Source organism: Hyla sarda, chromosome 2 (assembly GCF_029499605.1).
Source record: "Hyla sarda isolate aHylSar1 chromosome 2, aHylSar1.hap1, whole genome shotgun sequence".
In the NCBI taxonomy this organism is placed as follows: Eukaryota; Metazoa; Chordata; class Amphibia; order Anura; family Hylidae; genus Hyla; species Hyla sarda.
The window spans coordinates 288,725,427-288,744,094 of record NC_079190.1 but is presented as its reverse complement, the minus strand read 5'-3'; the positions used below and the strand labels follow the sequence as shown (position 1 = coordinate 288,744,094).

At 44.4% G+C, this 18,668-nt stretch overlaps 1 protein-coding gene across 1 annotated transcript in view; it reads right to left on the bottom strand.

The window, feature by feature from the left end:
* Positions 1–359: 359 nt before the first annotated feature.
* Positions 360–18,668, bottom strand: part of SLC9A1 (solute carrier family 9 member A1) — a 55,351-nt gene continuing 37,042 nt past the window's right edge. The window contains exons 7-12 of the mRNA XM_056557397.1: positions 15,867–15,937; positions 15,027–15,200; positions 14,752–14,866; positions 14,540–14,641; positions 4,481–4,553; positions 360–2,265 (exon numbers count right to left, since the gene is read on the bottom strand). Of these exons, the coding sequence (XP_056413372.1) occupies positions 1,988–2,265; positions 4,481–4,553; positions 14,540–14,641; positions 14,752–14,866; positions 15,027–15,200; positions 15,867–15,937 (813 nt within the window). The 3' untranslated portion in view covers positions 360–1,987. The remainder of the gene's footprint in view (positions 2,266–4,480; positions 4,554–14,539; positions 14,642–14,751; positions 14,867–15,026; positions 15,201–15,866; positions 15,938–18,668) is intronic.

Here is an 18,668-nt window from a genome sequence, read left to right as displayed (position 1 = left end):
GACACATTATCGCCAAGGTTAGATGCCAATACCGATAACTTTAAAAATCGTGAATTTCGGCCAAACCGATAATCGGTCGATCCCTACTTTTGACCACTTGCATCAAGTGAATGAAAGCCTAAGGCTTAGTTTGGGAGCTTTCCTGGTTCCAACATATTAACTTGACATTACCAGTTGCTCATTATGAATGGTTAATGTAGACAAAAAAAAGCATGGTTTCTGGCTATAACTATCAGCAAGGCAACATTTACATGCAAACTATTATTTTACATGAGCAGTCACTGAAACCAGGCAAATTATGTTGTTTTTCTGATCCATTAATGCACAAGAAAAACATGAAATGAAGAAAACACACATTAAAAAAATCATACATTTATTTACTAAAAGAAATGTCTTCCATAGTCCTCATACAGACACCACAAAAACTATTCACCTTTATACAGTAGGCTGTAAAAACCACCGTGTGGGAGAACTGTGCATGCAGAGGCATCTCTGCACAGCAGTGAATGTACACACTTCTCCCCTGCTCACCTTTGACACATTCTTCTATGTGCAGAGCAAAGGCACATGATGCATGCGGGTATCTCCTTTACACTAGTGTTCACAAACATTATTGCACAATCATCTGTCCTCAACTGTAGAATCAGTGCTGCTTAGGAGGTGCTTGTTCCCTAAAGGTGACTGCACACTAACTGGCATTTTTATGAGAGACCCATGGTCCATCTAGTTAGCTTATAATTCACATCTATTGACAGTGACAAAATGCCAAGCACATGTTCCAATACACCCATAGGTAAATTAAATGTTCCACTCTAGTAATGTGACTTGTACCCTATGAAAGGGGTAGGGAAGGGAAGCATTTTCAACACTGGCCATAAAGCTGGAGTACCTTGATGGTTTACATGTTTACTGCTGGTATGTGTGTGTGTGTGTGGGGGAGGAGATTATCAGGGTTACATTAGTGTGCATGTGTATTGGAGTATTCATACATTCACATGAACAGAATAGGCAGCTATAAGGCAAGCTTAAAGTTTTTCACGTCGATATTTTGATATGACTGATATTTTTCATAAACCTCAGTGCTTGGATCTGTTTTTAGCAAATGATTATTGGCATAACACCAGCATAAGACCCATCACCACGTATATAAAAAGAGAGCAATAAAATAAACTATATAAGAAACCAAATATAGAGCAATTTAAATTTCTTTGGTTAGAAATATAAAATAACAAAATATAAAAATATGGCAATAAAGGCAAAAAAAAAAAAAAAACAACATAATAAATAGGTGATAAATTCTGGAATTTAAGGCCTGCCATGGGAACAATTACAGGCCCCTAAACTGCCACCATGCCACTACACGAGAAGCTAATGGGGTTTTAAAGATGCCCTTATACAAAGTGTTTGTTGCAGTATAAGTTATACAATGGAGTTATAAAGTAGCATGTGCCATAGCAGTGAAGAGACATGGAGTGGAGCCACTCTAATGGAAAGAAACACTGTCTGTCTCCCTCCTAAGCGAACGTCTCACTGGCTGGAATATGCCATAGCAAGAATTTCTGGCAGCATCTGGCACAAGTGCAAAATAAGCCGCAGGTAGTATTGCTTGCTTCACTGTGCTCCCGGAGCTGGCTTGAAATGATTTACCCATCCTGAGGGATGTCAGTCAAGCCAGCAAGAGCATATTTAAGGACTGGCCAGGATGGCTTTTCAGAAGAGTGGAACCCCCCTACGACTCTTTAACACAATCTGTTGTGTTCCATGTTCAAACAAGATATTGCAGCAAACAACAATATTGATGAGGATGCGTTTAAAAGCCTCGATCCCTACTGTATAAGGTATTGGTTGCGGTTTAGTGGTGGAAAATAGTATTTCCCCCTGAAAGAACGAATTAGAAAGCATAAATGCAAGCACATTGGGAGGGAAAGCACGAAGAGGGTGAATGACTATTGCCTGTGTCATCTGTTTCAGTCCAGTTACATAATGATCACTTTGCCTTAGGGAGAAAAGGCTGGTTTTCTTCAGGATGGGGTCCAGGATCACTCAGACATCTTTGCAAGCGTTGTGTGTTTGGGCTTTCGCTGGGATCAAACACATCATCTGCCCCAGGTGAAGGGGGCTCTCTGGCAACCATAGTGATCCCACCATCATTATCACCTTCCTCTTGTGTCTCATCAATAAGATCCACAGACTCAGGGGAAGCTGGGTCAATGGTGATTACTGGAAGATTCTCAGAATCTGACTTTGGTTCATAAGCGACAGGATCTAAGTATAAGAACAAAGAAGTAAAAAAAAACATTTAAAGAGGAAACAAATGGGAACCTGAAGCAAATTTCACTTCTTCCTTGTTAAGTAAAATAACTAGAAGCCACTATGTTAAAGCATAGAGTGTTCAACTTTAGTTTGTGGATACCACTGTGAATATATATTCTCTATCTATCACTCTATCTATAGCTATATCTCTATATATATCTCTCTATATATATCTATCTCTCTATCTCTCTCTATCTCTCTATCTCTCTATCTCTCTATCTCTATATCTATCTATCTCTATATCTATCTATCTCTATATCTATCTATCTATCTATCTATCTATATCTATATCTATATCTATATCTATATATATATATACATATATATACATACACACACACACACACACACACACACACACACACACACACACACATATATATATAAACAGGTTCAACGTTAAGCTAGGTCTGCATGTAGTGTTTTGGGTAGTATGTTTAGCCAAATCCAGAAGTGGACCTGAAACACAGAAAAAGCAGGAAGTCGTTCTAGTATAGTTTTTTCTCTGTCTCAGTTTCACTACTGTTATGTTGCTAAAAAAAAACATACTGACCAAAATACTACTTGCAACCCAGCCATAAAGACGGACCCAATGTTGACAGGGGAATATTTAAACAGTAAGCTCGAGCTTAGGGTGCATTCTTACAATGTTTTGAGTATATGGAAGAATTTAAAAACTGGCCTCTGCTATATCCCCTTCATTTCAATGAGCCGTATGGAGTCAGCTAGTGACTCCGGTCAGCTCATTTTTGGACCATATCTTTGTTTTGTTGCTGGACGGAAAATCGTGGTCTGTTGCAGTTTTCAGTCTGGTAACAAAACTGATGCAGTTCAAAAATAGGTTGACGGAGTCACTAGCTGCCTGCATCCGGCTCATTGAAGAGAATGGTGCGGGTCTGCTGGGGATACGACAGTGGACAGTTTTTAAGTTCTCCCGCTGGATCCACCTGCCATATAGCCAAAACAGGAATGTTCTCTGATTCTAACTTATGATCCAAACCCCTCAACATATGTTCACATGATGTATTTTTTATAGGGGAATATGCTGCAAAAATACATTGCAGAAAATTCAACGGGTCACATTTTTAGATACAGATCAGCTCAGTTACAACAGAGCTAACATGCGTATTGCATTTCCATAGCGGATTTCTAATCAAAATGAAAAGTCATTTATTCAGTAATTTTTAAAATGTAAGCTTAAAAAAAAAAAAAAAAACTATTTAAAAAAAAAACATATTACCATCAAATACTATGGGCATGGACTGCACACGTTCAACAAAAAAAAACTGTTAACATAACCTTAGACTATGGCTCCATGTAACACAGCAGCCTTGATTTTGCTTTAGGTTTTACAACAATGTATGGATCGCTTCACTGTTCCCCTATGGTAAAAACTTGCACAGGACCTTGAATTTGATGGTGTCTGATTTGGTGTTTGTTTTCTTTTAGGCAGCTTGCAACATTTTTCCCCCAAGGTAAACACTAAACCTAAAAAAATTATAAATAAAAAAATGCTCCCCACAGCAATGATTATACCTTACTAAAGGAGACATGGTAGTGGAGCCTCCGCAAGTGGGAGATTTTTTTTACCTTAGAGGCATATTTTTAAATGAGTTGTCAGATTTTATAAACATATCTATATCCCCAGAATACCGGCATTAAGGGGGTACTAAGATGGAAACATCTTATCCCCTATCCAAAGGATAGAGGATAAGATGTTAGATCGTGGAGGTTCTGCCGCTGGGGACCCCCATGATCTACGGCGCGGCACCCCTGTCATTTGGTCTGACGATCCAAGGTGCCACGCCCACTATGTTCACATCTATGGGAGGAGCCGTGACAGCTATGTACTAGCAGTCACACCCCCTCCCATAGACCTGAATGGACGCCACTGCTGCCAGCCCGGAGATCGCGAGGGTCCCCAGTGGTGGGATTTCCGCAATCCAACATCTTATCCCCTATCCTTTGGGTAGGGAATAAAATGTTTCCAATGGAGTACGCCTTTTAAACAATAAACCTTGACTTACAATAAACTGAACAGAATTTTTCCAGGTGTTGTCACATATGCCCAAGTCTCTATGGATAATGTACAGTGCAAACACAATGTGAACACACCCTTATATTTGCACATATTAATTTTATTTTCTATGAAAATGCCCTTGCTTACCTGAACCAACACGTGCTCTGGAAAGAGTGGGCGAATCCAACTTGTGCGCAGGAACAGTTAAATAATTTGCAGCCTGGAACACACGCAGGTAAACAATTGACTTATTGATTTACTTAAACTGTGGTCTTTATTGACCTCTACTTTCATCTTTAGCTACAACTCTACCTATTAAAAGGGGGTTATCAACTGAAAAATGTATTTCAGCAATGTGCCAAGGCTGCATAAGAAAACAAAGCTTCTATTCACCTCCCTCATAGCCTCCAGTACTGCCACTCTGTCTCAGCTGCTGCTGCAAAGCTGTAGATGTCACATCACTGCTCTGCCTCATTGACTGGGGCAGGACATGGCAGGGGTCACTGATTGGATGAGCAGCAATGTGACATGGTGTCTGCACTTCCGTGAAAAGCAGCCGCTGCTGTGACCGAACTCAGATACAAGAGGCTCTAAGGGCACAGGTAAGTAGAAACTTATTTTTATATGCAGCCTGGGCACACTGGTTAAATAAATATTTTCAGTGAATAACCTCTTTAAGTACATTAAGTTTACTATGGCTATGATTAATAAAAGAACATTTATAGCTTATGTATTTAAGATTTATGTACAGTCCTGGATATGCAGTTTATCATTAGTTTGGAATTATACTGAATGAACCATGATTTTATAACCCTATGCTACATCTTTGTAAAAATGGGTTAAGAAAATTGGGTCCAATGTTTTAAAAATGCTAACTACAAATAAAAGATGCAAAAAGGAGAGAACTGAATTTGTGCACTTTTGTTTTTTCCTCCTTCAGTTTTCCACCTTGAGACCTACATGAGGGATTGTTTTTTGTGTCACCAATTTTACTTTGTAGCAAAATCAAATCATTTCACCACAAAATTTATGGCGAAATAATAAATAAATATTTGTAGGGCAAAATTTAAACCCCCTCCCACGATTTTTAATCTTTTGGGGGCTCTCGCTTATACACAGTGCATGCACGTTTTGGTAAAAATGACACCTTATCTATTCTGTAGGTCCATGCAATTAAAATGGTACCTAATTTATATAGGATATTTTACTTTTAAAACGTAAAATTTTTTGTAGGAAAATTAGTATATTTAAAAAAATTGCCCTCTTCTGACCCCTATAACTTATTTTTCTGTACACGGGAATGTGTGAGGACTCATTTTGATTTGTAGTATTTACTGCTACCATTTTTATTTTGATGGGACTTTTTTAATTGCTTTTTATACATTTTTTAGGGTATACAAAGAGACCAAAAATATGCAATTCTGGACTGGTATTTTTATTACGTATACGCCTTCACACACACGGTTATAACCAGATGTTTATTTAAATTTTTTTTATGGGAAAAAACTTTATTAAGGAAGGGGTTAAAGCGCAACTGTCATTTTTTAGCCCCCCAGACTACTACAATGTTGTTACAGATGTCCTTAACGTGAGTGTAACCATACCTTTATCGCTTTTCCTCCTTTGATAACTTATACAATACATTTATCCAGCAGTCAGGCACAGTCGGATAGGGGTGGCTTGGGGTTCGTAAAGCCCCGCAGCCGCCACGCTTCATATCCTCTCCTTTCAGCGCTGGGATCGCTGTGTAGTAGGACACAGCGCATCCACCCCTCCTGATGTGTGCGCGACACTGCCCTTCATTGACAGTGCTCGCTGCACAGGTGCAGTACTAGAGGAAGGGAGGGGCGCATGCGCTGCGTCTTACTACACAGCGCCCCTAGCGCTGAAAAGAGAGGATAGGTGTGGTGGCGATGGGGCTTTGCGAACCCCAAGCCACGCCTATCCGACTGTGCCCATCTGCTGGATAAATGTATTTTATAAGTTATAAAAGAAGGAGGAAAAGCGATAAAGGTATGGTTACACTCACGTTAAGGACATCTGTAACAACATTGTAGTAGTCGGGGGGCTAAAAACTCATGACAGTTACGCATTAAATCACATTTAAGATTTTTTTTTTTTAAATTAAGATTCATTTTTGACACTTTTTTAGTCCCCATAGGGAAACTATTACATGTAATCATTAGATTGCATACACTAAACAATGCTATGCCACAGCATATCAGAGAGAAAGAATGATGTCCAGCGCAAAATCCTGTTCCAGCGATGCAATTTTATTAATATTCACCTCAGGTACATAGAGAGTGTGAATGAGTTATTACTTCTGCCAAATGGAGAAATGATCAGGGCCCACAGGAATTGTTCTGCGAACTCTGACTTTGAGATAGAGGTGGCAAAAATAGTGCAGCGTTTACATTCTTACGGGTATCCCTAGTGGGATATTGCTAGATGGAAAGAAATTGCCTTCCTAAAAAACTGCTGTACACTCATCAAATCCGAAAAAACACCCCCTGGTTTTTAAACTCCGTTTAGCAATGAATTTAAAAACATCTGTAACATATTACATAAATACATGCCTTTAAAGGGGTACTCCACCCCTGGCATCTTATCCCCTATCCAAAGATGTTAGATCGCCGCGGCCCCGCTGCTGGGGATCCCGGGGATCGCCGCTGCGGCACCCCGCCATCATTACTGCACAGAGCGAGTTCGCTCTGTGCGTAATGACGGGCGATACAGGGGCCGGAGCAGCGTGACGTCATGGCCCGTCCCCTTAATGCAAGTCTATGGCAGGGGGCATGATGACCGCCACGCCCCCTTCCCACAGACTTGCATTGGCGGGGCGGGCCGTGACATCACGAGGGGCGGAGCGGTGATGTAACGATGCTCCGGCCCCTGTATTGCCTGTCATTACGTGCAGAGCGAACTCGCTCTGCGCAGTAATGATAGCGGGGTGCCGCAGCAGCAATCCCCGGGGTCCCCAGCAGCGGGACCCTGGCGATCTGACATCTTATCCCCTATCCTTTGGATAGGGGATAAGATGTCTAGGGGCGGAGTACCCCTTTAATTACGAGTGATCCAGCATTTAGGGATGTGTTCACACATGGTTATAAATGTATTTCAAAAAGGGCCCCGACTATTGGCCAGTAAATTTCCCCTAGTTTGTTTGTGGAACGAGTCCGTAATCAAAAACCTACTTGGCTGCGCCATTTAGGGTCTTTTAATTGTGGACACACGAAATGCATGTGTTGCAATGTAATGTTCAATTCTAAATTTGTGAAATCCTCATCAAATGGGGAGGTTCACAAAATCAAGCAGTACATAAACTGTAATATATAGCTTATGTATTTACGTGCCACGAGTGTGAACTGCAGTATGTCCGGTGTACTTCGAACCCCTTGAAGGTTCGTGTAAGAAAACATTTATCTGACATACTGCACTTCAACTCAAAACACATATCTATGGTGTCCAAACACTGTGCAGAGAAGCATGCGGGTAGTACCGCATCTCTCATGTTACAGGGACTGGAGAGGGTCATAACCCCTGTTAGAGGGGGAAATATGACACAGAAATTATTAGACCGTGAAGTCTATTGCAGCCTCAAACTTGAAAGCCGTGTACTATGGGGTCTAAACAAAAGACTGGATACCATGCTACAATATTAAATGAGTAAATACTTACCGATAGCTTCCCTGGTGCTGTTATTCATTTCCTACACTTACTAGCAGTGTTATTTTTATTTGTACTCATTTTCTGTGTAGTTATGCGAATTTCCTCTGGCTCTATATACTGAATATATACACTTTTTTTTTTACAATATTTTATTGGGATTTTCATAAAGGAAAACATACAATATGTCAACCAGGACAATCACCTGGCAGGAGAGCACAGAAGAGAGTACAGAAAACATGAGACAGAGAACAATGCACCTGTCGGACGCACACTCGCAACCAACAGGGTAAAACATATGGCACATAACAAGCACAACCCCAAGAACCCTCCCTCCACTCCCAAAACAAAAAGGCCAACATGTTGCCATCACGTAGTCATGAGTGAGAACTGGTCTAAGTCTAATATTAAATATAGCAGTATTCAAAATCGTGCAATAGAAAAGCGGTAGGACAAACGTAGCTTGATTCCACTAAACTCTACAAATAGAAATAAAATCCCCAGGTTCTTAGGTATGTGCAACTCGCAGCCTCCCTAGAGATCCTGCTAGAGACCTGGTCAGATACCACGTGGTATCCTGGAAGGGACACATAATCCTATCAATTTCTGCATCAGAGCAAAAAGGACACTAGGAAGGTCCTCCATTTCTTAAAGAAAGATCTGGCCGACTTTTCTTTAGTACGGGCAATGTCAGTAAGGTCCATGAACAGATTTTTTTCATCTGAAAGAGCACCTCAGATACAGAAGGCACAGAAGGTTGTAGCCAGTGTGCCAAAAGACATCTCTTCGCCACTAGGAGAAAGGTATGTAACAGTAGGACCATCCTCCTATCCCCAGGGGCAATATGGAGAACCAGTAGGGCGGGGTCCATCGGGAGGGATATCCACAGTCGGTCGTTCAGGAGCTAACCGAGGGAAGCCCAAAAGCCATGAGAAGAGGGGCAAGTGCCCAAACCGTGCAGCAGGTCAGTATGGTGTTGAGCACATTTCAGGCAATCCTCGATATGGTCCGGCGATCGGGGGGTGCGGGGGACTGTAAAGCCATAAGTGGCGTGGTGCATAATCTTAAAATGAGTCTCCCCCCACCCGTCCAAGATGGGGACAGTCAGATCTACCTTCTCCAATTTTCCTTCCCAGTACTGGAACAGAGAGCAGAGTGTCCCCTCCGCACCCCTACGCTGAAGATGTCGGTATAACCTCGAAAGAGAATGTATGCTCTCCGTCGAGGAGACAAAGTGATCGAACGAAGTGCGAGTATGTTCCCTTGAGAGATCCCGAAGAAGGGGTCTCAAAAAGGCCATAACCTGTTGGGTAAGGGAGGACGTGTTCTAGACCTAAAGCATATGTCGAAGAGACCTCCAAAAAGGAGAGGTAACGCGAATCAGACGGGAATAGGAGGTGTTGTACAGTTCGAATGCCCACAGATTTCCAGTGGCGATACATAGCGTTTTCCCTGCCCTGATGAAATTCAGGGAGAGACCACCGGAACATATGTTTGCTAAGGGTATAGGGCAAGGGCATAAGAGCCCTACCAGTTTTCCACGCCGCTACTGTGTCTTGTACAATACAGGAACCCCTGAGAGTATGTGGGATGGCCCCTAGCTTAGTATGTAGAAGACCCATCAATGCCCATGGTTTAACCAACTCGGATTCTAAAGCTGTGTTAGAAAACGTCTCCTCACCATGCACCCAGTCTATACAGTGTCTATAGTGGCAGGCTAAGTTGTAATTTTTGATATCAGGGAAATTCACCCCCCTCCCTTTGTCTCTGGGGATCATAAGCTTTAGTAGGGCAATGCGATTTGTTAGCCCAGAGGAATTTAGTGAAGGCAGAAGTAAGGGTAGCTATGTCAGCACGTTTCATCAGGACCGGGATAGTTTGCAGAGGGTATAGCATTTTGAAAAAACTAAGCATCTTTATCAAATGACATTGCGCCAATAATGGAAGAGGAAGGGAGATCCACCTCTTCAATTCAGCAACTACCTTGCAGATCAATGGAGGGAAATTGAGGGAGTACAGGGACTGAGCCGTTCTGCCCACCTCTATCCCCAAGTACCGGATAGAAGATCTAGTCAAAGCGATTGTTTGGGACAGATCCGCCCCCGTCAACCTACCTCCCCTCGGGGAAAGATCTTGAAGTACACTCTTGCCCACATTCACCCTGTAACCGGATGCCATCCCAAAGTCAGTCAAGAGGTTGAATACCGCAGACATGTCACGGGCTGGGTCAGCTAGAAAGACCAAAAGATCGTCTGCGAACAGAGCACGAGTAATGGAGCCCCCACCCACTGACACACCCTCGACATTGCCTGCGGTAGACAACAGCCTGGAGAGATGTTCAATAGCTAGGTTAAAAAGCAATGGCGACAGGGGGCAGTCCTGTCGCGTGCCCTTTTGGGGAGTGAACGGGGCAGAGCATAAACCAGGTGTAGAGATGCGGGCCAGGGGGGTGGTATACAGTTCCGGAAGAAATGTCAGGAAGGGACCCATAAAGCCCATAGAGCGAAGCATCTTTCACAGCCATCCACAGCGCACATTATCGAAAGCTTTTTCAGCGATCGATCGACAATATGGTAGGAGATTGGTGAAGAGACGGGCGAAGCTGGATCTCATCCAGTACTGTGATCACGCTTCTAATATTGGTAACAGCAGAGCGTCCCTTAACAAAACCCACCTGCAGAGGGGAGATCAGTCTCGGCAAAAAATTTGCCAGGCGATCTGCCAGTATCTTAGAAACTAATTTTAGGTCAATGTTGATGAGTGAAATAGGAGGAAAGCCATCTGGAGACGAAACATCCTTCCCAGGCTTGGGCAAGACTTTGATACCCCTGCAGGTAAGAATTGAACAGACACAGTAAGGTCGGTGAGAAATGTTCCCTCAGTATTTTGTAGAACCCCCCGAAAACCCATCCGGCCTCGGCGTCTTATTGGGCACAAACGATCTGATTACTCTATTAAGTTCCTTTCCAGCTATCGAATCTGGCAAGGAGTCGACCCGCCTTCCCTCCATAACGAAACAGAGTAGTTTCAAATTGGTTATGCCTGTAATTATCCATGTGTTTGACGCATGCCTCATAGTCCGCCTTAGCCACAGCCCATGCTGCTTTAGATGATGCTGAAGGGGAATCCTGAAAATGGGTGTATGCCTGCCTCAATACCTGGCTCAGAGAGGACAGGCCGCCGTGTACCCCATAATACGACCCCTCAGACGGCCTTGGCGGTGTCCCTGTGGAGCTGGGGCACTTCAACGGGCTGGGCGTTAGACTGGACATATTCCATCCACCACCCTTTGAGCAGCGTATGAAACTGTTCATCACGCTCCAGCCCCACCGGGAACAGCTAGAGGAAATCAGTGCCCCGCGGCATCACATCAGCTATGTGAAGTAGGATGGGGAATGATCAGAGATAACTAAAGGCTCTATGGACACACACTGCACCCTAGGAAGCAAAGACCGGGAGGAAAAGAAATAATCAAGTCTCGACCACGAGTCATGTGCGTGGGAATAGTGGGTATAATCTTGCGCCTTGGGTTGCAGCGTGCGCGCCAAAGGTCTATCAGTCCAGTGTGAGACGCCCAACTAGGTAACAAAAGGTCATAGGGCCTCGCGGGTAAGTGTCTAGACCTATTACTCCTATCCTCAGCTGAACACATTACCGCATTAAAGTCCCCGCCCACCAGGATATGGCCCCCTGGACTCCCCACCACTCGTTGGGCCAAACCCTCGAAAAAAGAGCCATCATTGCCATTCGGGCCATACGTATTAAAGATAGTAAACTCCCCAGAAGCAGTGGAAATTTATACCTGGCAAAGCCTCCCATCCTCATCTTTATGGACCTGCAAAATATCATAAATAAAGGATTTATGAAACAAAATCAACACCCACACCTTACGATTAACCGCCAGGGAACCCGCAACTCCTCCCACCCACCATTTCGCATACGGAATAAATCCATCTCCTCCAGATGCGTTTCCCTTTAACAGAGCCACATCTGGAGATAGACCCTTAAGATGGCGCAGAATCAAGCTACGTTTGCCAGGGGACCGCAACCCCTTAACGTTCCAGGAAACGGCCTTCATAAAACAATAAAAGGGGAGAAAGTGTTAGCTCAGTATGAGAAATATCAGACCAGTGTTCAGAGATAAGACGTAACATCAAGGAACAGAAATGCCCCAAACAATAACCAACGTCCCCCCCCCCCCCCCCCACACACAGAGCAACACCCCTCCCAACTGAGATAACTGAGGCAGAACCCATCTATTCCCCACTGACATTGGGATTCTAACAGCCTTAGGGACTTCCGTCTTCCCAAGCTAAGGACGTATACCAGCAAGAAGGAGGCTCCCCTCCCTCACCCTGTCATATTTCACAGCAAAATAGGAGTCGGCAAAGCAACAGACAAGATGGCCCCCATGACCCTGAGCATCCCCTTTAGGTGACATTTGGAGTCCCTGAGCCCCATGCAGTAGATAAACAGTAAGATAACAACAACAGGTTAGGTGGCTTCCCCCCCACCCCAGTACATGTGCCCCTAAAAATGAACCCATAACTGAACCAAGATTGACAATGACTTGGCGTGGCATGTTGAGATGCTCCAGCCCCGGGGGTGCAGATTTATATACCACCGAGCGCAGGTCGGGGCCTAGTCTATGCACCCACTCTACCTTGCAGGGACGGGGAAGGCTCAAAGCCTGGGGCAACAGGGACTCACAGATATAGTGTAGGTCCTTACCCGGGACAGATTCCGGTAGGCCCACAATCCTCTGGTTGCTGCCCGGGACAGATTCTCCAGATCTTTGACCTTGTCCCATAGTCGGCGGTATTCCGATCCCAAGGATGTCACCTTTGAGTCAGAGCCTTCCCCCCGGTCCTCCAGGGAGCTCAGTCTGGTTTCGGCCTCAGAGAGGCGGGAGCCATAGACAGCTGTGGTTTGCTGTAGTTGCTGCAGTGTGTCTTGCATCGCGGCCACCACCGCCTCTAGCACACGCGGGACTATAACTTTCGCTACCTCCACCGCCAGTTTAGCATAGTCCAGGGATGGTATATCAGAGGAATCAAAGTGCAGAAAAGCAGGTCGATAAGGCAGTTCTGGAGAAGCAGCCCTGTTGGAGGCCGGTGAGTATGCCATATTGGCCACGCCACCTCGGCGACTCGAGGTGCGGCCCGCGTTCCTACTGTTAGATTTGCTGCCCGTTCGGAGGAGATACCGGTCCATACAGCGACCCACCTCTGTCTAGATATTCTGGGGGGGACAATTGTGAGGCAGCTATTGCAGGTAGATTTCGCCGGAGAATGCGAGCGGGTGAGGAGCTCAGCTGGCACATGCCTCTACAGCATGGCGTGAGAACCAGAAGTTGCTGTATATACTTTTTAAGTTATTCACATTTTATTGTGGCATTTGGGATCGGATGTGATGTACATACAAGTATATTATGGCTGATTGTTGCCCTTTTATGTTTACACCACATTCAGCCCCAAAAGGACAGAGTTTTTAGAATCGTGTTTGCACAATATATTGGATACCCGCATTACATCCTGCATTACATCAATTTGCGTTTTTTCTAGTTGATGGAGGGGTTTGAGATCAGTTTACTCTGCAAGTATTTACTCTACTATATCTGGTCTTAATATGCAAATGTTTTGTATTTTTTATGTACCTTTTTGTTTGTTTGTGAATACAATGAAATTGTAAAAGTCTCGGTGTTGCAGGAGGGCCAGGCATAATTAATGGCTCTGGCTCACCTGCATGGGGAGGCTTGGAAAAGGTGAATCATGATTACACCGTCCTAATGGAAGGAGACATTGTTTCACCTTTCCTATAAAAGATTAATTTGTACTGTCACAACTTGTATGACTAAGGCCCATTTGTGCGGCCGAAACCCGTCACCTGCGTTCACACTGTATGTACCTGAGGTGAATATTAATAAAATTGCATAGTTTAAATGGGAGTTCGCACTGAACATCATTCTTTGTCTCCGATATCTGCACCAGTCCGTGCGCAACGGGACACGGGGGTGAGCTGAATATACACACACTGACTTTCTATAATATGCAACAGCATAGCATTGATTAGTGTTATCGGTTCTCCAAGGCTCCACTCAGCCTAGGCAGGCTGGAGCCTTGGAGAACCATTTGGACAGTGAGGAGGCAGGTAAGGGTCTTCCCGCCAGCCTCTCAGTTGATCAGGACATCGAGATTTCACTGGGATGGTCGCGATCAGCTCCACTGAGCTGCTGGGAATGTTTTTATTTTTTATTTTATTTTAGATGCTGTCATCAACTTTGATTGCAGCGTCTTGGTGGTTATTGGCGAGCATCACCTGGAGTGATTATGTCCGCCATTACACTCGGTGGAGCAGGAGTTGAGTGCGCATCACAGAAGAGGAGTGGGCACAAGGCGTACATGTACTCCCTGCATCCTTAAGGTGTTAAAACAGCAATGAGCTGGATCAACATGGGCTGTCTACATAGCAAAGCTACATAATTCAGAGTATATTGCAAGCCGTTTTATATTTTAAACTATGAATTCATTGCACACTTACCCGGTGATCTACTTGATGCATTTTTTGTCTTCTAAGTAACATCTGGTTCCAAGCTTCTTCGTATGGATCAGCAACCAATGTATGCCGGTTATAAGAGCGTAGCTAGGTGTGGATTAACACAATAGTTTTTTTATGCAAAAAAGGAGAGGAAACACACAAAACAACATGGCAAGGGCCAAATGAATACTTGACACTATAAAAAAGCATCTTACCCTTTGTCGTGTTTTTTGAAGATTGTTGCGTAGGATCTTGCGGATCTCCTCCTCTTTTACTTTTGAAAGTGATGGAATTACTCTAACTAATGGCTTAGGCTTTGGCTGAATATTCCTGCAGAGAAAGATCTGAAAATATCAACTCATACACACACACTTTCTACCTGAAGACTAATTTCAGTAAACAAGATTTAACCTCATATCCTGATAAACTCAAATTGATACATTGGTAACATACATAAATTTGCATGGAACAATATCTAATCAGCACTTACTGCATGGATACAGTAGATACAGCAGATGGGATCTTCCCAATGCCACCACTCTCTACCAATTCGATTGCATGCTTCATCTCCATTTTATGATAAAAGGCAATAAGCTGTGGCTCGGTGGACCTCTCTCCTGCAATAAGGCACTTCTTCACATAAGTTTTGTTAAAGCGGTTCAATCTGCATTGAGAGAAAGATTTTGTTTATTAATATTCAGTGACGTAATGACTTATTTGCATAAAACTGACAATGAAGAGAAAAATATAATTTGTATTAAAACGTATGTTACATAGCCAAACATATACAGTAGTTTAAAATGTATCATAACCAGTCAAGTTCATTGCAGTTTACTGTACTCCTATTCACACTGCCTCCTAGTAGGAATACTCACCTACCTGGGTCCCCCTTAGCTTCAGCTGTGATGTCTTCTGGTCCCCAGTTGTCATTTTGCTTGCTACATCTGATATGCATTTGTCAATCAGTGGCTGCAGTGGTGCCCTGCCCAAGTCAGTGAGTGAGCAGTCCCTACTAAGACGAATGCCTCAGAATTAGCAAGCAGAAAAAGAGCGGTGGGACTTGAAGATGTCCCAGTAGGAAATGCAGAAGTCCCAGGAAGCCGAGTGAAACATTTTTTAAAATTTAGGCATGAAGCAGAATATATATTTATCTGTGCAAAATCGCAGTAAAATACTTGGAAAAACATAGTAAAATAAGGGGCAGAAAGCGAACAATAACCTCAGATGTCTTTTGCTGAACATATTTCCATGTGTATGGCACTAAACATGCCGAGAAAGTGCAGGTACTGCGGAAAACTTAACAGTGACAGAGATAGATAAAGTGACTTACTTGTCCTTCCAGTGATGATGGCCAAAGTGACCACATATGTCTTCAATTCCAGTCAGAAGATGGTCAAGGAACTAAAGAAAAACAAATTTGGGGTCATATTTTGTTAAAACCATGTCCACATTCAAGCAAATTTATGTTTTATGTTTCAAAACTGTTTTAGGGTACGGTCTGACGTAGCGCGTATACAGCGCATTTCTTGTTGCCCAAAATCTACTGTGCATCGGAAAATACGCTGTGTATTCTCCGATGAACATATACCTAGGGCTTCCCTGCCGCAGTCCTGAGTACGCACTAAGGTTTGAAGGCGGGTCCGTGCACCAGCGTGACACATGGCCCTGCCTCCAAACCTCACGGCTCACAGGGCTGTGGTGGGGAAGCCCTGTGTGTATGCTCATCGGAGAATACACAGTGCATTTCCTGCTGAGCAGCAAATTGAGCGCAGCCACCTATTTAGAGTGGGTCCCTAACCCAACATTAGCGTAGCGCCGGGCGGTGGCCACCACCACTGCAACACCATGCCCACAGGGGGAGCAACCCAGTGGCCAGGCAACCCCACTGCTGCCCGACTAAGCCCCTGGCTCCGGGCCACACCACCCCACAGACAAAGCAACACAGTAACAATGACCGCCGCAGTGCAACCACACCAATGTGAACACCTACCAAGTGTTCCCTGCCAGAGGGCTGGGAGAATGCTAGGAGGAAACCCTTATGCAGTCTCCTGCTAATTAAAAATGCCTGGGCCGAATGGGTGGAGCAGAGTGCTGGCCAAGAAAGAAGGGACTGACTACAATTGTAAAACAAAAATAGAGAAAAAGTAACAGTCGCACATCCATAATTTGTATTTTGTTCTACTTGCTTCTCAGCATAAATTCAAACACTAACAGGTTGTTAGTATATATTGTAGTCTGTCCCTTCTTTCATGGCCAGCACTCCACTCCACTCCACCCATTCGTCCCAGGCGTTATTAATTAGCAGCGGGATTTTTGGGTAAAATAATTGATGTCATTTCAAAGTAGAATTGGTGGCGCAAAAAAATAAGCTATCATATGGATTTTTAGGTGCAAAACTGAAAGGGTTAAGATTTTTAAAATGTAAGGAGGAAAACACGAAAGTGCAAAAAACGGAAAAACACTGTCCTTAAGGGGTTAAACAGTCTCATACCTTGTCCAAGAAGAAGCACAGTAACATCTTGCACAGTGGTATAACACCAGTTATCTAATAAGCCTCAGAAAAGTGAACTAAAGCAGTCATTTACACATATCCATAGACTCTTTATACAGAAGAGACAGAGAAGGCAAGAAAGGAGGAGGAGTGGCCCTGTATGTGAAAGATAGCATACAGTGGGGATCAAAAGTTTGGGCACCCCAGGTAAAAATTAGTATTAATGTGCATAAAGAAGCCAAGGAAAGATGGAAAAATTTCCAAAAGGCATCAAATTACAGATTAGACATTCTTATAATATGTCAACAAAAGTTAGATTTTATTTCCATCATTTACACTTTCAAAATACCAGAAAAACAAAAAAATGGTGTGCATCCCACGCCTTCAGCCACATGGAGCAACGAATCGCAACCAAGTTACCTGAGGCAAAGGCCATACATCGTGCGGATTCCAAAGCAGCCGAACAGAGGAAGTCCCTGCCCTGAAAGAGTTGACGAGACGGCCTTGGATACCCAGGCGGAAGCAAAGGTAGGTAACAAGGACAAACCTGCCGCTTCAAAGGCAAACTTCGCCAAGTTCTCGATCTTCTTGTCTGCCAGATCCTTAAAGGACGCTGCATCCGCCAGAGGCAGAGTAGTCAACTTGGACAGACGCGAAACCAGAGGATCAACTGCCGGTGGCGGCATCCACTTGGAAACCAGATCCGGAGGGAAACGGAGCTTGAATCTTCTTTGTTCCCTGGAATCGTTTGTCCAGATGCTTCAAACCCGCATCCAGCAAGGTGTCAAATTCAGCTTGAGAACTGAAAGCCTTGGGGGAACACAGAGTGGCGAAAAGAAACTTCTGGATCAGGATCCGAAGTTCTTGGGTCCTCCAGATGAAAAGTGTCCCAGATGGCTGACACCAAGCTGTCCACCATATCAGACACGGCAGAGTGGTCCTCATGTTCCGAGATGGATTCCGACCAGTCATCCGCTACTTCTCCTGGAGAGTGGGAGCGTGCGGTGGTAGCCTTAGACTGAGGCCTGTTAGACCTAGAACGAGGGGTCGGGGACCTGGGATGGTCGCTGGGGCAGCAGCCCCTAGAGTGGGGGCCCTGCCGGTGAGCTGGGGAAGAGGAGCGTGATCTATGGGAAGAATGTCTGTCCCGATTACACGACTCTGAAGAGCCTGAAGGAAGCACTTTAGGGTGTTTGTGAGAGCGCTGGAAGTGGGGGTCAGGAGAGACTGAGCGGGACTTACTGGAGGTTGTGCGCAGGGAAGACTGCTCCAAGGCCGAAGCCACTGATCTGGAAACCCTAGAAAGGTTAGAGATCGACTGGGAAAGTAAAGAAACCCAGTCTGGGGGAGGGGCGGATACCGCGCATTCCAAAGGGACATCCTGAGAAGCATGCACAAGAGGGATGGTGTCGTGGTGGAGCAGGCAGAACAGGTGGATTCAGTGGAACTACCTAGCATTTTGGTCTTGCAGCCCACGCAAGAGTAGTAAGTGACTAAGGCTGCGGCCGCCTATCTGGGGGGAGGTTCGGGTCTGGGGTCGGACATAGATGCTAGTAAGAAAGTAGTCAGCAATAAAATGGAACAAGCTCACCCAGGTCCTGTGTCCCGCAGCTGGAGCTGAGAAGCAGGCTGAAGCTGTCC